Source organism: Nematolebias whitei, chromosome 6 (assembly GCF_014905685.2).
Source record: "Nematolebias whitei isolate Nwh7 chromosome 6, NemWhi1, whole genome shotgun sequence".
In the NCBI taxonomy this organism is placed as follows: Eukaryota; Metazoa; Chordata; class Actinopteri; order Cyprinodontiformes; family Rivulidae; genus Nematolebias; species Nematolebias whitei.
In genome coordinates this window covers 38,214,362-38,235,405 of record NC_056503.1, presented here as the reverse complement: position 1 = coordinate 38,235,405, position 21,044 = coordinate 38,214,362, and the positions used below count along the sequence as shown (strand labels likewise).

At 39.2% G+C, this 21,044-nt stretch overlaps 1 protein-coding gene across 1 annotated transcript in view; it reads left to right on the top strand.

The window, feature by feature from the left end:
- Nucleotides 1-1,658: 1,658 nt before the first annotated feature.
- tada2a (transcriptional adaptor 2A) overlaps nucleotides 1,659-21,044 on the top strand; it is a 23,516-nt gene continuing 4,130 nt past the window's right edge. Inside the window, exons 1-11 of the mRNA XM_037678262.1 lie at nucleotides 1,659-1,750; nucleotides 2,042-2,148; nucleotides 4,299-4,358; nucleotides 4,430-4,521; nucleotides 4,927-5,084; nucleotides 8,323-8,411; nucleotides 8,638-8,710; nucleotides 8,813-8,876; nucleotides 13,008-13,051; nucleotides 18,271-18,381; nucleotides 19,311-19,382. Coding sequence (XP_037534190.1) covers nucleotides 1,726-1,750; nucleotides 2,042-2,148; nucleotides 4,299-4,358; nucleotides 4,430-4,521; nucleotides 4,927-5,084; nucleotides 8,323-8,411; nucleotides 8,638-8,710; nucleotides 8,813-8,876; nucleotides 13,008-13,051; nucleotides 18,271-18,381; nucleotides 19,311-19,382 — 895 coding nt within the window. The 5' untranslated portion in view covers nucleotides 1,659-1,725. The remainder of the gene's footprint in view (nucleotides 1,751-2,041; nucleotides 2,149-4,298; nucleotides 4,359-4,429; nucleotides 4,522-4,926; nucleotides 5,085-8,322; nucleotides 8,412-8,637; nucleotides 8,711-8,812; nucleotides 8,877-13,007; nucleotides 13,052-18,270; nucleotides 18,382-19,310; nucleotides 19,383-21,044) is intronic.

Below are 21,044 nucleotides of genomic sequence, written 5' to 3'. Positions count from 1 at the left end.
TTTATTGGCTTTTTCTCCCCTTCTGACTGTGTTGGTGCTGGGTGTGGGTGGGGTATCATGGAAAACTGAACGTTCTGCTCGACTCGACTGCTCTAATGTGTTTCCATCTGCTCTAAAAGTCAATCAATTTTGCGTTACAGAAAATGATTTTGGTATCGTGACTGATGCTATACTGCCTGAATGTACACTGACCTGCTGTCAACAAACTGTCAATAAACTGCTCTGAGCTAAGAATGAAAAGGCCTGTGTAGAAAACAGCAGCATGTTTCGATCATTTTCTTGACCACAGTGAGCGTTTGGAAACAAACAAGCTTCAAGACAGAGAAAATATTATAGCCTGAAAGTCTCATTTCTAAGTTAAATAAATAAAAGATCAAACGTGTGTTTCTTAGAATATGACTTTTTTTTAATTTGGCCTACATACAAATTTGTGAAAATTATAATGAAAGAAGAGGATTAATTAATCCTGAAACGTGCATCTGAGTCAGAATTCACACTGTTTGTTCCTGTTTATAATTTACTCCACATGTGATTAAAAAAAAAGAATAAATAAAATAAAACTACCTCTGCACTTTGAGATATTTTAGGCATTAAAACTTTAAAACGTTTCAGTGTGCTGCACCTTTTGTTTTTTGTAACACTTTTCAAAATATTTAACTCTATTTAAAATCTTTTTACATAAAACACTCTGAAATATTTTCAGTTCCTTTAAAACAACATTCTCTAAAATTTACATCAGCATACTCAATCTCTTATCTTAAGCTCAATTTAGCTTTTAGCTATTGTTTTTAATGTATTAGTCTTTGGTTTTGTTCATTTTAGCTTTTAGCTACAATTTAACCAATGTTGTGAGTAGCAGTTTTACTTACTTGACCTTTAAGCTGTAATGTTTTTCATTTTAGCTTTCAGTAACAGTTTTAATACAATTTTTAGCTATTACCGTTTTGCTCATTTTAGCTTTTAGCTATTTTTGCTGCTTGTTTTGCTCACTGTATTTACGTTGCCAACAAATTAGTTTTAGTTATAGTTTCTGTATTTGTACTGTTTTGTTAGTTTTAGCTTTTTGCTACAGTTCTGCTAAATTTACCTTGTTGCTCATTTTATCATTCAGCTCTCAACTGACATCAAACATTAAAATAGATTTAAAAAAAACATAAGAAGTTGCAAAAATACAAATTTTATGTTTTATTTGTTTTTGTTTCCATACAAATGGTTCTTGTTAAACAATTATTCTAAATAGTTAATAGTCATGATGGAGTTTTTCCTTTTCACTGTTGCCTTCAGGCTTGCTCAAGATGAGAGTTTGCGATGAAGTTATTCAAAGCAGTCTGTACATCAGATAATGTTATTAACTTACTTTTATGTATGTGAATGTTTCTGTTCAGTGCCCTGAGACAACTTCTGTTGTGACTTGGCACTATATAAATAAACTGAATTGAATTGAAATGAATAGAAATGTGAACAGTAACACTAATTCAAGTCAACAAGTGAAATAAAATTTACTTTTTTATGTTTCTCATTACACAAAGTAAATAATATAATATCTGCAAATAGACAAGAGTTGTTACATAACAAAAAAAGAGTAAACGATATATTTTGAAAACCACTGTCGATCGATCTGAGCTCGATTACTTTTGACTCCTACAGGTTTTCTTGGCGAGTTTAGAAAAATAGATCGAGCCAAAACATCGATTCTGGTTTATATTTTTGTTAAAACATCGACAAATGGACCGCCTGGCATCTTTTGCAAGTAAGTATTAACAGTAACATGCAGTAACAAATATATGTCTTACTGCTATACGGAGTGCTTTACTTTTATTTCATATATATATATTTTTGTTAACCGTGTTAGCTCCGCATGCTAACTAGCTTCGATCGGATAACTTTAGCTTTCATCGATGCTCTCATTAACATTATCAGACAGGATGTAACTGCTTATATAATACAGTTTGTATGTTGGCCATACTTAGATTTGAACTCTGCTTTTATAAACCTTCCAAATACACCATTTACTGAGTGAAGTGTACACATGTGATTTCAGATGATCCTTCAGATAAGCCTCCATGCAGAGGCTGCTCGTCCTATCTAACTGAACCGTACATCAAGTGTGCAGAATGTGGACCTTCAGCTGTTTTACTGTGTCTCCAGGTCAGTGGCTAACAAGCTCATCATACTGTCTAAGATCTTTTTTTTTTAATTACAGGACTGGTTAAATTAAATAAACAATTAGTATAGACCGAGAAAGCACTGATTGGTTTCACTTAATCATGCAAAATATTTTGAGCTGACTTGGAAATTAGGAATGGTCTGATAACATGTTCACTTTGCACACCTTTTGAGAGCAGTTATGTGAGCAGAAGTAATTATTATCTTACAATTTGTTGGCATAAAGGATAGCCTTTTTTATATATCATTTCCCTTAAATAAACAGAAAATACTGTATTAACAGGCACACAATAAAGAGCTTTATAAACCAGGGAATGAGTGATTCCAATTGTAAAAAAAAAAAAATGTTTTGTTGAATTTAGACATATAAATGTCAGTTTAATTGGTGTAAAGTTCACTCCCGCCCCAGAAGAAGGAACAGCTGAAAGAAACAAGTGAAAACTTTGTAAGCTAATTGTTGATATTTGGATGAACAAAAACCAACAAGGACTTGACAGAATCCTGATATGAAAATAAAGTTGCATATAATTAAATTTGCATAAAATACACTAAATACTTCAGACTGCCCAACCCAGATCTGCTGTTTAGGCAGACCCTAATTGTTTTTGCTTTGATTTTTGAAAGGCCAAACTAAAAAAAAGAAAGAAAGATAAACCACCTTTGAAGGGGTTTAAAATGGATCCAGATTGACTTTGCTCTAACTTGGTGAAGAGTCCCTGATGGCTCAATTTCAAATTTTATATGTTCTTTGCGTCACTTGTCGTCCAACATACAAGGTTAAAAAGAAATTGACTGCAGAGCTTAAAGAAATGAGTGCTAAATTTTCCAGAACAACATGGAGAACATCAATCCATGATAAATAGCTGCCCACTGCACCACCTGGTGGTGGATGGGTTAAATGCAGAGACTAATTTCGCCATTGTATGGAAACATACAGTGCTGACATTGTGATGACATTATTATTATTATTATTATAAATTGACCTCGGCTGCTTAAGGAAAGAACACAGAAAGGAGCTGTTGTTGGAAAGCTGCACCATCGTTGTAGCTGCATAATTACTCTCATTCTTTCTATATTTATCCATCCATTCTCTTTTACCCACTTCTTCCTTATGGGGTTATGGGGGTCACTGGAACCAATATTCAGCCATCACTGTGTGAGAGGTGGGGGACACCCTGGACAAGTCTCCATTTCATCATGAGGCCACATAGAGACAAACAACCATTCACTCTCACCTAGGGACAATTTAGAGTTACCAATCAGACTAACATACATGTTTTTGGTCTGTGGGAGGAAATCAAGAGTACAGTAGTCCCTCATTTATTGCGGGGATCCATACCTGAAGACCCACGATAATTGAAAACCGTGAAGCAGGAACAGTAGTACAAGTAGTAAGTATTAGTTTATTTTTATTATATATATTTATATATATATATATATATTAAGGCGTTTAAAACCCTTTTCACACTCTTGCAATATTCTAAACAATGTTTCTAAACTATAAATGCTTTAAAAGAGCACATAATGTCATGATTTCAGCTCCCTGTCTCCTCTGCTCTTTGCCACCTGCAAGTGCTCTTGGCCACGCCCACTTCTCTACTCTGCACGCTGAACAGCTGATCAGCTGCAGCAGGAAGTTTATCCTGCAGTATGGGCTGCACAAAGGTGCAGGAGGTGCTAAATAATTCATTTTAAATAAAAATTCTACGCCCATTGTGCGACTCATCCATCAATCTGCCAATCGTGTGTCATGTCCAATCTTATTTTGAAAAACCGCGATAGAGTGAGTCCGCGATAAACAAACTGAAGTAGTGAGGGACTACTGTACCCGGAGAAAACCCACGCATGCATGGAGGGAACATGCAAACTCCACCCAGAAGGGCTCCTAGGCCAGGATTCGATCCAGTGACCTTCTCGCTGAGAGGCAGCAGCTCTACCAACTGAGCCACCGTGCCGCCCATTTCATTTCCATCACATTTTTATTGGATTTTCAAAATGAACAAGTTTGTCTTCCAACCTGAACAACATATAAATGCATTTAACACCTCAATATAAACTTTTAGTTTAACTTTTCTTAAGACTTATGTTTGGACAATATTTTCTATTGTATCAACAAATGGATTATGTTTCAGTGTTTCACCAGAGGATTTGAATATAAGAAGCATCAGAGTGATCACAAGTATGAAATCATGGTAAGTGTGTTTTATTTAGCATTTCTGTGGTGTTCTGTTTAGACATTTATATTTGTTTCACCTCTTTACAGACCTCGGACTTCCCTGTGCTGGAGCCTGGGTGGACGGCGCAGGAGGAGATGGCGCTGCTGGAGGCAGTCATGGACTGTGGGTTTGGGAACTGGTGAGTAGTTTGTAGTCTTCTTGAACGTCCTCCCATCAGGTGCATTTCTCTTTCCCACGCTCCCTGATTTTATCATTTAAAGTGTTTTTCTGACTCTCGTGGTTGAAACTCTGCATCACGTTGTTCACAAACCGCTGCTGTTTGCTCACAAGTTAAATATTGATCTTTTATCTGATAGGTCTGAATGCATCATGACACAAGAAGTCATAGTCTGAAGCTGAATTCAGTTTTTATGATCTTTTAGTCATAATTTGATGAATGCGACAAAAATTGAAGCAATATTTGTGCATAATATGTTATCTGTGTTTACTATCTGGGTGATTTATATATATATATATATATATATATATATATATATATATCCAAAGCTTCTTTAAAGTACTTGTATCTGTTTTGCTGTAACAGGCAGGATGTGGCGTACCAGATGCGCACTAAAACCAAAGAGGAATGCGAGAACCACTACATGAAGAACTTCATCAATAACCCGCTGTTTTCCTCCACCCTGCTCGGTCTGCGCAAAACTAAAGACTCTCATTTTGCAGATGGTGCGATCCCTTTTAAACGTAAGATCTCACTTTGGTTATCATCGTTGGCTTTTTTTCAGTCCTTACAGGAGCTGATTATAGGACGTGCATTGAGCCACTTCTTGTCTTTCACTCGTTGTATGTATTTTGCTCCAGTCAGACAGCTTTAAGCTCCCATAAAAATTTAAATTTGGTTGCAGCGCATCCAATTATCTGCCGCTTGTTCTGGAGTCTGACCTCGGGGGCAGCAGCTTGAGCAGGGAGGCCAGACGTCTCTTTTCACAACCACCTCTTCCAGCTTTTTGGGAGGACTCTATGGTGGTCCCAGGTTAGGCAAGCATGCCATGGGTCTACCCAAGGGTCTCCTCTCAGTTAGAGAAGCTCAGGACACCTCCTTAGGGAGGTGACTGGCGTACATCCTTACCAGATGCTAGAACCACCTTAACTGGTGCCTCTCGATGTGGAGGAGCAACAGCTCTACTCCCAGTCTCTCCTGGATAACTGAACTTCTCTCCCCGTCTCGAAGGCAGAGACCCTGTGGAGAAAACTCACTTCGATCACTTGTATCCTTAATCTCATTCTCTGTGTCACTCCTCAGAGTGACACACTTGAGGCAGAACCTCACTCCCAACCCAGAGAGTGCAATCCACCCTTTTCTGATCTCTAACCATGGCCTTAGATTTGGAAGTACTAATCTTCATCCCAACTGCTTTACACAAACCCTCATTACACGTTTGAGCCTACCGGTCCAACGTCTCCCCCTGCAGTCAGATCCAACTGATCAGTTGACAGCTCTGCAGACAACAGTCTTCTCATTGATCTGTGACCTACAGTGCTGATCCTGGTGTCCCATGTGCACTTATGGACACCCTTATGCTCGAACATGGAATTTGTGATGGACAAACGGTGACCAGCACAGAAATTCAGCAACAGAACATCACTTGGTTTCAGATCAGAGAGGCTGTTTCTCCCAATCACGCCCCTCCAGGTTCCACTTTTAATATCCACAGGGGCATTGAAGTCCCCCAGCAGAAAAATGGAGTACCCAGCTGGAACACCTACCAGCACCCTGTTTAAGGACTCCAAGAAGGCTGGGTACTCTGACCTGACGTTCGGTGGATAGGCACAACTCAAATACAGCTTTCATCCCACCATTGTTCTGACGGTTCAATGCTAAACTCCTGCTCCCAGACTGATCTAACTAGGATTACCCAATGAGAGCCATGAGTGTTAGACACCACCCAAGAAACCTTTGCACTGAGTTTAAGTTTAAGAACAAGTCCACTTTTCAAAGTCTCATTCATCCAAAATTGGACCAATGTAGCAGATGTCATTTCTCACTTTGCAACTTGAGCCACATGTTTTTCTTTCGCCTCAAATTAATGTTTTTTTTTTTAAATTTTATTATTATTATTTTAAGGTTTTAGGGAGCTGGATGCAGTCAGATCATTCCACTGCTATATTTAGGCTTCCATCTGCCCCTTCACATCTTCTTCTTGTGTGAAATACTCAGTCAGTCGTACATCTCTCTTGGCGAGATGTCGTACTCTACTCCTCTTGAGGTCACTCAACCCCGACTATTTCTTAAAGGCTCAAGGTTGTCACGTTGTTTCTTACTGTAAAATATATAACCATTACAGGCTGCTCTGATGTTTTAATTTATTCACTGGATATTTTAAGTCTTTACCCTCTCACTCACTGATTAAACCCCCATAAATAAGCCTCACCCTATTACCTTTGCTCCAACTTTTGACTTCATACTTTGGTTTTATAGCACCGTTTTATTAAAATTATTATTATTTACTCGTTGGAAACAGAGATGCTGCTGATTGTTCGTTTTGCTTTATAAAAATCAAGGAACTCACTTGTTGTACTTTCCTTCCTCTAGAAAAACAAAATTAATTATACATTAAAATTAGAGACATTGCATTTCCTGTGAAAATGCAGTGTGAATGTTTATTGCTTAAGTACTTGCTGAAAAATAGCTGAATTAGCTAAAAACATGCTGAAATCTAGCTGAAATGGAAGAATTAGCAGAAGGGAATTACCAGAAGGAAGTGGGACTAGTTGAAATAAGCTCCAAACATGTGAAATTAGCTGAAAAGGCTAAATTTAGCAAAAACAGCTAAATAGTAGCTGAAATAGCAGAAACAGCTGAAACTAGTTTAAGTAAGCTGAAAGGCGCAAAGCAAGCTGAAATTAGCAGAAATAAGTTAATTAGGGTGAAAGTAGCAGAATATACCACAAAAAAACTTGAATTTATCTGAAAACAGCTGAAATTAGCTAAAAAATGCTACAAACTAGCTGAAAATGTAAGACTAGTTTAATTTAGCAGAAGAAAGCAGAAAAAACACAAGTTTGCCCAATTAGGCTGAAAGAAGCATAAATGAGCATTAAAAAAGTGGAAAATATTTGGAAAAAAGAGCTGAAATTGGGGGGAAGAACAGCTAAAAAGAGAAAGCTTACATAAACAGAAGGAATGGAGAGAACACATTTTTTGCTGAATTAGACTGAAAATAGTTGAAATGAGTGCAAAAAATGTGGAATTAACTGAAAAAGCTGAAATTAGCATTAAAAACTAAGTAGCTGAAATAGCATAAAAAGCTGGAATTGCAGAAATAATACGAAAGGAGCATGACGAGCTGAAATTAGCAGAAAGAAGTTCGAAGAAGCACAAAAATGTTGAAGTTAGTAGAATGAATCTGAAATAAGCACAAAACAGCTGAAAAATTGCTGAAATTAGCTGTGAAAGTAGCTGAAAAAAGTTTATATTTGCATAAGGAAGCTGAGAGAAGCTGAAGCAGAACAAAATGTGAAAGGAGCAGTAAAACATAAACACATCTAAAGATTTAAAAGATGTAAAATGAGCTCAATTCATTTTCTATGAGGAAAAAGTAGCAGAAAAGGCTAAATATTTCAAAAAGCTAAAGTTGCACCAATACCAAAGGTCATAGCAGGATCGTCCTGAAAGAGCTAAAGGTTTTGATATACAATTTGTTGAAATGGCACAAAAATCGTGGAACGAGAAAATTGGCGAAAAACGTACGGAAGAAAACTGGATCACAACAGTGTGAACGCTTCAGAAACATTCACACAACGAATCTGTCAGGTCAAACGATTAGAAGCAGCCATGGATCACAGTCCTCTTATCATATCTCACGTCTTCGTGTGACAGCGATGGAAATCATTTTACGCTTGTTTTCATGTCATCTCCTTAAAGAACAAGTTTGACTTGTCAGTTTTACATTTTCAGCACGGTTTGCTTCTGATCCCTCAGCCTCCGATGACCCCCCTCGACCCACATTCGACTCCGTTTTGTCTCGAGACATGGCAGGATACATGCCAGCCAGAGCGGACTTCATGGAGGTGAGAGGGAAACATCCTGGACTTTGTGTGCGTGTGTGTGCAGCGACATCACTTTTCTGCATGAATGAATGGTTTGAATTGCCACCGGAGGGCTTGAGATGAAGCGTTATTGAAAGAGTCACAGCTCTGTTGTTGCCTCTCACTGAGACTCGTCTTGTGCATTCCTCATCATTGATCAGCTGATCACACGGCCAGATTATAAGGATTATTTTCACCTTTCTGTTAGGAGTTTGACAACTACGCAGAGTGGGATTTAAAAGACATCGACTTTGTGGATGATGACTCAGACATACTGCGCTGTGAGTATCATTTTAGGGACTTTCTTCCTTCTGTATTATCGAGCATCAGGTGATACTTCATACACAAAACTGACTTTAAATGTGCGTTGTTGTTTTTTTCAGCACTCAAGCTTTCGGTCGTTGATATCTACCATTCAAGATTAAAGGAGAGGCAAAGAAGGAAGAAGTAGGTGGAAAGTACATTCAGCAGCTTGCAGTAGTCTTAGTCTTTCAACAGATGGCAACAGAAGCTTCTGTATTGACCTCGGGGAGCCTCAATTCCCGTAGATACTTTCTGCGTTTCACACTAAATTAAATTTACAAGGCAAACAATTTCAAATCCCTCTCTGCTCATTCTTACTGTTAATGAATTATTTATGCAGCACTTTGTTTATTTTATTAAATATTTCTTTAAGATAAATCTTGAGAGGCTGAGGTTGTCACAGAGTCAGTAGCTGATGTTGAATTAAACATCTAGTCTTTTTATTTTAGGCTCTCGTTAGTAGCTCCAAGACAAACACGTGGAGTCACTGAGTTTGACCGGACCTGCTCCGACTGCACGAAAGAAAGAAAACGAGTCTCTTGTGAACAGTGGGAGTGACAAACAGGCTGACGTTTTCAGTTTCAGGTTGGCAAGGAGAACTCTCTCTGTGACGAATACATGAAATCTGTGTAATTATGGTTTGAGACGTTCCACACGAGGGCAGCCTCCTCAGCGCTCAGCTTTGTGTCTCTTCTTGTGTGAACGTTAAAGAAGCATTCACACTGTTGAGATCCATTTTTCTTCTGTACGGTTTTTGGCACATTTCTCATTCCACAATTTTTGTGCTATTTCAACAAATCGTATATCAAAATGTTCAGCTCTTTCAGCAGAAGGGTGCTTTGATTTTTAGTATTGGTGCAGTTTCAGCTTTTTGAAATATTTAGCCTTTTCTGTTGTTTTTTCCCTCATACAAATTGAATTGAGCTCATTTTACATTCCTTCACATCTTTAGATCTGTTTACAACCTTTTACTGCTCCTTTCATGTTTTTGTTCTGCTTCAGCTTCTTTCAGCTTCCTTGTGCAAATTTAAACTTTTTACAGCTACTTTCACAGCTAATTTGAGGGTGTGTGTGTGTGTGTGGGGGGGGGGGGTGTCAGCTGTTTTGTGCTCCTTTCAGATTCTTTCTGTTAACTACAACATTTTTGTACTTCTTCTAACTTCTTTCTGCTAATTTCAGCTTTTTTCTGCTAGTTTCAGCATTTTCTGTATCTCAGCTACTATTTAGCTGTTTTAATGGTAATTTTAGCTTTTTTGGTTAATTCCACTTGTTTAAAAAATATTTTCAACGTTTTTTAGCCCAATTCAGCAAAAATGTGCTCTCCACTCTCTCTAACTTAAGCTTCATTCTGCCATTTTAGCAACTTTTCAGCTGTTTTTTTTGTTTGTTTGTTGCTAATTTCAACTTTTTCCAGATAATTTCCACTTTCTTGCACTCATTTCTGTTTCTTTCAGCATAATTGGACAAACATGTTTTTTTCTGCTTTCTTCTGCTAATTTAAGCTTGTTCTAACTTTTCAGCTAGCATTTTCTTTTAGCTAATTTCGGCTGTTTTCAGATTATTTCAAGTTTTTCATGTTAATTTTTGCCACTTTCAGCCTAATTAACTTCATTTTGTTACTTTCAGCTTATGTTCCTTTCATCTTTTTTCAGCTAGTTTTAGCTTTTTCTGCTTTTTCAGCTACTACCGGTATTTAGCTCTTTTAATGCTAATTTTAGCTTCTCCAGCTAACTCCACATGTTTTTAGCTTATTTAAGTTCTTTCTGCTTCTTTCTTATAGGTTAAGCTACTTCCTGCCTTTTCAGCTACTTTTCAGCTATTTTTCTAATTTAAGCTTTTTTTAGCTTATTTACAAATTTTGTGCTCATTTCTGCTTTTTTCAACCTAATTCAGCAAATATGTGTTCTTTCTGCTTTGTTCTTCCATTTCAGCTACATTTCAGCATGTTTTAGCTAATTTCAGCTGTTTTTCAGCAAGTTCTTCTGCAAAAAGCATTCACACAGCAATGCAATTTCTCTAGTTCTCTCTGTAAACTTGAAGCTACTTCCTGAAGCTTCACACGACTGATTTAACAGTCTGTTTGAATTGAAGCTTTCAGATCTTTTCTCTCTCTCTCTACACTTACTGGACAAAATAACTCAACAATGTAAGAAACGTGAATAAAACCCAGACAGAACTACATAATATAATAAGAAGCCCAGCGTTGCTCAAAGGAATGCTTATTGCCCGCCGCCTTTCATACCAGAGTTTAACCTCAGATCATCGTCTGATGAGAAGAGACAAAAGCTGTAGCCATTTTGGTTGAACCTTGTAAAGTAACGTGCACTACTTATGCAATACCTCTGGATCTACTGGTGCTTGAAGTATGTACTGAGGAGGAATCTCAGCTACCACCACACCAGATGTAGCCCGATATCTGCTACATTAACTGAGTTGTAGCCATTTTTTGTTCTGGCTGGGGCAGACATCTTGAACTGGGGTCGACTCCACAAGTTAGGGTTATAGATCTACATCTGAAGATTACCTTCTGGGAGTTTCACTACAATATATCCTGTGGTTCATGAAATATTTTGCTAACAGACTCAGACTGTTTTGATTCTAACAAGCAAAGATGTTGTGCACTGCTTGTAGCGTCTGTTGGGGGTGATGCTCAGCTACTACCACGCCAAACTTTAGCTCAACACTTGTAAGACTGGCTGAGTTGTAGCCATTTTAAACTCCGCTAGGGTTGATCAGCTGTGGCAGCCATCTTGACTGTGGTTGCCTTCAAGAGTTAATCAGTTGTAGACGTATATCCAGTGATTACCTTCTGAGTTTCAATAAAATCTGTTCAGTAGTTTGTGAGATATTTTGCTAACAGACAAAAGCACATTTACCTTGTTAACGTTTACCTCATAATCCCAAGAGTTTCTTAAATGGAAAAGTTCACCGTGTTTGAAGTTACTGTGATTTAAATATACACATATGTTGTAATAACGAACCACCCTGATAAAAAATATACACCCGAGTATAAAAACGAGACTTCACCACCGTCCTGCCATCTGTCACTCTTCAGAGTGCTCAGATGAGTCCGGCAGCGAAGCATCCATCAGTAAATCAACTTTATTGAGTTTGTGCTCCCTGAGCTTAGAGGAATGGCACGTCTGGCTGGGCAGGCACCTCGTCCAGCCACACTCCTATTTTATCTCTGCCAACTCAGACACGACAGATTCACAACCGTCTGCAGGTCTTTGAACTTCCTGAAGAACTGCAAATTCAGTCTCTTAAAAGACGGGTCTCAGAAGTATTTTATTTTTTAAACTACCGTATTTTTCAGGCTATAAGGCGCTCTGGATTATAAGGCGCATTAAGCGAAACAAGTTCATTTTGACAGATTTTTTAGCACCGTGCACCACATAAAATGGGTTCGAGGTCAGTAAGCACAACCAGAATTAATACATAAGGCTCACTGTCCATTTTTGAGAAAATTAAAGAGTTTTAGTGAGCCTTATGGTCCGAAAAATACGGTACTGAACCATATCTAGGAATCAACAGTGTTGTTGGTGCATAATTTTCTGTATAATCTGTTTGAAAAGTGTTTCATTCTTCTTAAAATTGACAATAATTACTAATTATTGTCAAATTTTAAACAATATTATCGTTTATCGCAATAATTTCTGAGACAGTCGCCCAGCAAAATTTATTATCGTGACAGGCCTAGTTGTAGTCATTTTTGTGTAGGTTAAGGTCACCTATCTGTGGCATCCCTTCGACACTGAAGTTAATCATCTGTCAACGTTCATCCGTTGGTTACTTTCTATGAGTTTAATTGAAATGCATTGTGTTTTATAAGATATTTTGCTAACAGACAAACGGAGTTGACTCCAACAGTTACACCAGTCTTGCACAGTGAGTTAGCACTCAGAGTACAGGTTAGTAGTAAAACTACTACACCAAATTTTAGCTCGATATCAGTAAAATCAGCTGAGTTGTAGCTGATTTTGTGTTTGCTAAGATCACTTTTCAGGGCCGTCCGTCTCGACTCCAGAAGGTAATCAGCTGTAGATGTCAACCCAGTGATTTTATTCAAATTAATTCAGTGATTCATGAGATATTTTCCTAACAGCACAAACAAACAGACAAAATCATGATCGCTCCTCCTTTGGTGATGGGTAATAATATAAACACCTGTAAGACAACACTCTGAACCTCAAAGCCCTAAAATGACCACACAGTTTATGTCGTGTTGGTTTATTTTTATTTTTATTTTTAAATAAATCTGTTTTTCTCTTTCAGGATCATCCGAGACCACGGTTTGATGAATCTTCGCAAATTCCAGAGTGAGTTTCCGGAAAATCACCCGAGCTTTTCTGCGACACTCAGAGCAGCTCGGTGAGGCGTCTGGTATCTGTTTTTCACGGAAGCGTGTGAACGCCTCATCTTTAACAACCTGTGGGGGTCGCCTGAACGTGGCAGCTGAGGGAGGGGGGGGGGGGCGCACCACAACACCGCTGCAGTGGACTAAAATGTGAGGGGGCGTGGTTAGCTGATCCACCTGTTACTGCTCAGTGAAATGATTCTTTTGCATCTAGGTTTTTGTTTCATTAGACAGTGACGGCGGCTGAGGAAGGATTTCGTCCAATTATAGCGTCTCGTAACTTCGGCCTTGGCCGGCGTCTCCACGTGTTGCTCTGAAGCTCTCTGTGGTTTGGGAGGTGAAGAGTTCTCCTCTCATGTTTTATTGATGTTTCTCCCAGCCACCGGTTAGCCCTCCTCCCTTATCTCTCCAGCCCTTTTTCAAGACAAAGAAGAACTCAGACCAGAACTGCAGACTGGTTGTCATGGAGACTGTCAGAGAGTGTGCATGTGCGATCATGCGTGTGTTGCACGCGATAATGGAGGCAGTATCCGAGCCCTGGAGGCTCGCGGCGTCACGTCTCAGTTCTGCTGGAGGCAGAACGGCCAGGTTGTTTCTGTTCGCAGTCAATTTAGATGATTTTTTATTAAACACACGCACACGGAGGTCAGAGCTTTCATGTCCTTGGAGATATGAGCAACTTTCCTCAGCGCGTCCACTGCGTTGTCAGGAGCGTGACTCTCCGTGCTCAGCTTGAGACGGCAGCAGATAATTAGCGCTCAGATGTTGAAGTCTGACGGTGGAGCTGGACCGACACGAACAATCGTCCTCTCCGGCTCGTACACTCGTCCGTTACTCGGCAACACGGACAAAGCTTTCAGATGAGCGCAACAAGCCTCGAAGCGTGTGTGTGTGTGCTTGTTGAGCGAGTCAAGTGTGGTGAATACACACCAGCAGATCGTCGTTGTGACAAATCAGCACTTCCTGTTGTTTACAGCCAGGTTCTGGGTTAGGTCATTTCATTACAGTTGAGAGCTTATGATCAGAGCTTAAACCTAAATTTTCTGGCTTATGAAGTCGTTCAGTCATTTGAAACAAGAGAATCAATTCCTGGACATTATGCAACCATGTTGAAATGTGGCCTTGATTACGGGAACGGGTAATTATAAAAGGCTACAAGCAGTTTTGGTGCAGCGAAACATCCACATTGCTTTTTACTTCCTCCAGCAAATTACGAGTGAATGCTGATAATATGGTTATGAACACAATGAGAGAAAATCATCGCGGGGCATAAACAGATGTAATTGTTGCAGTGATGATAACTAGAGATGTCTTTTTTTTTTTAGGGATGCATGAAATTATCGGCATGGTATCGGTATCAGCCGATATTAGTGATAAAGTTAAATATCAGACATCTGCCATTCCATCAAAATAACTCACCGATGTAAAAGGCGCTGTTTTTTAAAAATATATATTTATATATAGTGTTACATCATTTTCAGTCCCCTGCATTTGGTAGCAGGCCAAATTGACAAAGACTATGCAGAATAATGTAGTATTTGAATTCCACAGCAGAGAAAGCTGTGTAGTCTATGTAAGTAGGTCTAGGGGGAAAAATATTGGTATTGGGTATCGGCCAAATAATTTTTAACATATCGAATATCGGCCAAATATTCTATATCGTGCATCTCTACTTTTTTAATGTGTATTGAATGAATCGTCTGTAAATTCAGCTTTAATCCTTAATTAATCACATTTCATGAATAATTCAAGCACTTCTCTCCACCTAAATTTTGTGCAGTGAATGGAAAATATGCACAAAGTGTTGAATCCTGATAACAAATATACCGGTACTGTGTGTATAAAGATACCCAGAGTGTTGAGCTTCGTGTAATCAGTTGTGTGACTAAAAAGTAACTTCTCCTGTTGCTGCCTCAGGGGATGTTATCAAAGTGTCCACAGAGCAGTTTAACAGACGCTCACTCAGAAAAGGGTTTTATTCTGATGCACCTTAGGATGAAAATGTTCCTTCACAGAACCAAAATGATGTCTGTTGAATGTACGTTGTAAAGATGAAACTTGGGTTTTGTTTTCTCGTCACTGTCCTACAGCTGCTTTCTTTGCTAGTTTTTTCTTCAGATTTCAACTCTCCATTGTCTGTTGTCCTTGTGTCTAATAAATACATCATGAACTCTGTGTGTGTTGGGGGGGAGGGGGCGCAGACAAATGTGTTTCTACGTTTTTACAGCCAGTGCATAAACAGTGAAATACCCTTATTACTAATGTGTATATATATATATATTCCTTAATTTTGGGAAATTGGGCGATACTTGCATGAGAAACCGATTTTACCGACTTTTTTTAGTTGCAACAACAATTGTCTGAACTTCATTTATATTTCAGAGCACTACCTCATGGCCAGTTAAAACAAGTTTGTATTGTTTTTAGGATATTGTTCAAGGATATGTTTTTCAATAAAATAATGTTGGAAAATTGAAGGTGCATTGTGACCTTATAACACCAGACGGTGTCGCTTGTAAAACAAAATCGGTATCGGCCATAATCGGAATCGACAGGTCAGACTTTGTAGAAATCTGTGATCGACCAGAAAACTGCAATCGATTTGGCTATCGCCGATACCAGTATTGGGCGGGGCAGGCAGATAACCGATACAATGGCTGAAAATTTTTGAGCTTTGTCCACCCCCAATAATCTTAAGTCAAAGTTTCTTTGTCATTCACACCACATGTGGTGGAACGAAATTGTGTACACAGGGTCCCAGTTACATCCAACAAAAGTAAACATTGTAAAGAAAAACAGTAATACGATCTAATATATGAACTAAAGTTAACTTAAATAAACAGCTACTTTTTTGAAATTACTTTATTTTACCAGGAAGAAATCCATTGAGATCATCAATCTCTTTTACAAGGATGTCCTTTTAAACAACTTTAAAACACCTGAAATATTGAAGTCTTCCTAACGTGCGTTCACATTTTCTATCCTCCATCCATCCATTATCTTTACCCACGTGTTCCAATTTGGGTCACGGGGGTCGCCGGTGCCCATGTCCAGCAGTCACTGTGCGAGGGGCAGGGTACACCCTGGACGGGTCGTAAGTTCATCACAGGGACACGTAGAGACAAATGAGACAAACAACCATTCACACCTAGGGACAATTTAGAGTTACCAATCAGCCTAACATGCATGTTTTTGGTCTGTGGGAGGAAACCGGAGTACCCGGAGAAAACCCACTCATGCACGGAGAGAACATGCAAACTCCACCCAGAAAGGCCCCTGGACCGGGGTTTGAACCAAGGACCTGCTCGCTGAGAGGCAGCAGCTCTACCAGTTGCGCCACCGTTCTGCCCTTTCTATCCTCCACTGTTCACCATAAAATTATCAAGTGTGCTACAAAAATATAAATGAAACAAAGAAACGCCCTTCACTGTTCATTGTTTCAACAATCATTCACGTACGGTAAAGGCCTAGTTGACCTTATCTGTATTTCTTTCTTTGCAGAGAAGTTAAGATTTCAGACAAACAATGCATTTCTTTGGTGACGACAAAGATAAGTTACTAACGCTGAAATATATTTTACATTTAACATTAGATTTATTATTCTGGATAAAGTTTTACAAGGCAATAGCCTGTGCTACGTAAAATGTTAAATGTTAGCTTGCTAACTTGAGAGGCACATAGCTAATAACAATTCAATTCAATTCAAAAATAATAAATAACGAGTGGGTTAGAGGATTGAAGAGAATTTATTGTTGATATTGTAATTTTACAGATCAGTTAAAATGAACTTACCATGCTGTGTTCAGCAAAATGTGCTACACAGTGTTGCTTGCTGCTTCGGCTGTGCTGAAAGTGAAACTTAAAGTGAACAACCTTGACTTGAAAGTAGTCTTCATGCATCCTCTGCTCGATACATTGTACAATTACGACTGGTTCTCTGTGTTTTAGGGGTGAAAATTATAAGTGTTTATATTGGTGCATAATGGGACAATTATCACCGATACGATGAGTCCCCAAACGCACATATCGGCCTAAAATATCGGCCCTACCGATGTATCGGTCAAGCTCTAATACGTTATACATCAAACATGCAGCTTGATCTGAAATAGTGTGCTTTGATTTTAGTAGCAGTATGTTGTATAGCATATGCAACATAAAATAAATTGACTGCAAGGAATAAATAGAGATCAATGGGATTTTGGTGAAGCATGCAGTACATAAACCAGTCCTTTCAGATCTTTTGCAAACAAGCACTTCTTAATCCCACGTATCGTTTTGCTACACGTTCAAATTATACATAAAAACGTAGAAATGCTTGTTGTCTTCCACCCAATGTGTCTCGCCCAGCTGTAGGACGTGAGGTTTTCTCTCAAATCCCAACAGAATGCAGTACATGTACACCCAAGCATCTGTAGACTTGAGTTATATCTCAAAATATTCTCTACATAACTGGAAGTGAAGGGGCTTTTTAACTTGTATCTCCTCCATAAAAGACCGCAGACTGTAGAAAATTCACATGTGACTATCAGAGTCCTCTGCCTCTCACAGTTAAAGGATTTTTAAGATCCAATTTGTAGTTTTTGCACGACGACCATTTGTTTGAGGCGTCTGTTTTTGTCTGTCTCGTTAAATTGGCAGTCAGGGAGTGACGGGCATAGATGCGTGTTACCATAGTGACCACAAATGAGTCACTGGCAGCATAAAATGTCTCGCTTCTTACGCAGCTTCTACATCCAAATGTTGACTTTTTTTTTTTCATTGTTGACACGATGCAGCCTCTGCCCAAACCCAAACTTAACTTTTACAAATTCATGTTTGTGTTTGGGCAGCGCCTTTCTCCATAAACTTTCTAGCTTTGTGTGTTTGGAGTTATGTGGAAGCGTAGAGACTATTTATAAAGCTTCATAACTAACATCTTCATAATAACTTGTCTCTCATAATCCTAATTATTTTAAGCTTACATTTTGTTGTCTCTAATTGTGGTAAAAACATGGGAGATGTGTTAAACATGACTTCATCATCTGTAGATAATCCTCTCGGTAAATGTAGTTCTGATAAAAGGGGGTAATATAAAGACATTCTTTCCTGGGTGCACTAAAAGTCTCCTGTCTAAAAGCGTCTGAGGGGGAGGATTGTTTTATTCTCTGGTGTTTCTGAGTTTGTATCTTCTCTCTTTGTCAGTGTTGGAGCGATGCTATCCGAAGGAGGTGCAGGAGCTGTATGACATCATGAGAAGATTCGCCAGAATTGTTGGACCGACTGAACACGACAAATTCATCGAAAGTCACGCATGTTAGTTTTTGGCTGTGAAGACTTGGCAGAGTTTAAAACAGCCACAAACACAGACTGTTGCAGATTTGGCCTTTTTTATAAGAAACAAATATGAACGAATAGTTGAACATAAACCGGCTTCTATTATAAACTTTAGACCCTCCACTTTATGCCGATGACTCTGAACTGATCAGAACTGACTCCATGTTTGCTCTCAGATGTCTGCAGTCAGCAGTCTGAGGCGTGACATGTAACACAGCAGTGTCGGTGTCTGCTGTGGCATGTTCTGCCGCTCCCGCTCACCCTGTCACCCTGAAATTGATTCAGCTCGTTGACGGACCGGCTGTTCTGTCTGACACGGAGCAGCGAGTCGGGAGTTTAGCTTCCCTGTCATGTAGTGGATGTTGTGAAAGGTGCTGAAAGCATCTGAACAGAAACTGCTAGAATGTCCGCCAATTTTCCAAAAGGTTGCCGTCTTATTCGCAGTTCTGCTAAATTTAAAATTTGCCATTTTTAAGATGCCATACGTAGTTTTATGGGGTGCTAAATAGTTGCCAGGCAACCAGCATCGATTTAAGAAATTTTATTTCTGTTAAGAATTAATCCAAAATGTAACCCCTGAAATTTAGTTTTTGTACTTAATAAACTCGTGAACATTTTGACTAGACTTTTAGGTTTAGTGTAGATTATTTTACTCACTGTAGTACAACATAATCCCAGTAATTCTTGTCTGTTCAGTAATAAAAATACTTAATGAGGTTGATTCTGGCTTTACGCAAAGTGAGTGTTGTCAAAACAGCAAACCATTTTTTTATGTTGTTTATGTTTATGTTGTATATGAGCATGACTCATAAAACAGGCTGGTTCTGAGTATTCATGAAGCGTTGATCTGCAGCAGGGAGGGAGCTGCAGATTTGCATTAAACTTCCTTCAACTCTTTGTCTTTGCAGTGGAGTTTGAGCTGAGGAGAGAAATCCACAGGCTGCAGGAATACAGGAAAGCAGGGATCAAGTCCTTCTGCAGTGAGTTGACCTTTTCTCTTTGTTTCAACAAAACTTTTAAAGTCACATCCGTAATAAGTATTATGCAATCTATACTTAGATTGTTTTATGGTATAGACCGGTAGCAGATCACTCATTTGGTTCACCTTTTTCCACATTCAATTTTTTTGCAAGATTGAGTTGTCAGCTAGTCTTAGTCTCTAGCTAGTCTCCGACAGTGGAACAGTAGCTAACTAATCTCCAACTTTCTCTTGCTAGTCTCCAACAGTCTTCAGTAAGTCTCCAATAGTCACTTGCTAATCTCCAACAATCTGCAGTTAGTCTTCAGCAGTCTCTTCTAATGTCCAACAGTCTTTGGTTAGTCCTTAACAGTCTCTTGCTAATATTCACCAATCTCTGGTTAGTCTCCAGGAGTCCCATACTAGTCTCTGTTAGTGTCAAATTGTCTCTGGTTAAACTCTTTCAACTGTTGTCTCCAACAGTCCAGAGACTGTCTCTGGTTAGCATACAACTGTCTCTGGTTAGTCCCCAACAGTCTCTTGCTAATCGCCAACAATCTCTGGTTAGTCTCCAACAGTCTCTTACAAGTTTCCGACAGTCTCTGGTTAGTCCCCAACAATCACTGGTTAGTCTCCCAACAGTCTCTTGCTAGACTCCAACAGTCGCTGTTAGTGTCCACCTGACTCCGTTTAGGCTCCACCAGTCTTTTACTAGTCTCGAAAAGTCTCTTGCTAATCTCCAACAATTTCTGGTTAGCGTCCAAATGTCTGGTTTGTCCCCAACAGTCTCTTGCTAGCTTCCAAAAGTCGCCTTTAGTGTCCAGCTGACTCCGGTTAGTCTTAAACAGTCTCTTGCTATCCTGGAATGGTCACCTTCGTGTCCAACTGACTCCGGTTAGTCCCCAACAGGCTCTTGCTAGTCTCCGTCAATGTCTGGTTAGTCTCCAACAGTCACTGTTATTGTCCAACTGATGCCGGTTAGTTTTCAACAGTTACTTGCTAATCTCCCAACTTAGTGTCCAACTGTCTCTGGTTAGTCCCTAACAGTCTCTTGCTAGACTCCAACAGTCGCCGTTAGTGTCCACCTGACTCCATTTAGGCTCCACCAGTCTTTTACTAGTCTCCAAAAGTCTCTTGCTAATCTCAAACAATTTCTGGTTAGCGTCCAACTGTCTCTGGTTAGTCCCTAACAGTCTCTTGCTAATCTCAAACCATCACTGGTTAGTCCCCAACAGTTTCTTGCTAATCTCAAACAATCACTGGTTAGTCCCCAACAGTCACTGTTAGTGTCCAACTGATGCCAGTTAGTTTTCAACAGTTACTTGCTAATCTCCCAACTTAGTGTCCAACTGTCTCTGGTTAGTCCCTAACAGTGTCTTGCTAGTTTACAACAATCTCTGGTTAGTTTCCAACAGTTTCTTGCTGTTGGAAACTACTACAAAAGTCGCCTTTGGTGTCCAATTGACTCCAGTTAGTCTTCAACAGTCACTTGTTAGTCTCCATCAATCTCTGGTTAGTCTTCAACAGTTGCCGTTAGTGTCCAACTGACTCTGTTTAGTCTCCAACAGTCTCTTACTAGTCTCCAACAGTCTCTTGCTAGTCTCCAACAGTCTCTTGCTAATCTCTAGCAATCTCTGGTTAGTGTCCAACTGACTCCGGTTAGTCTTCAACAGTCTCTTGTTAG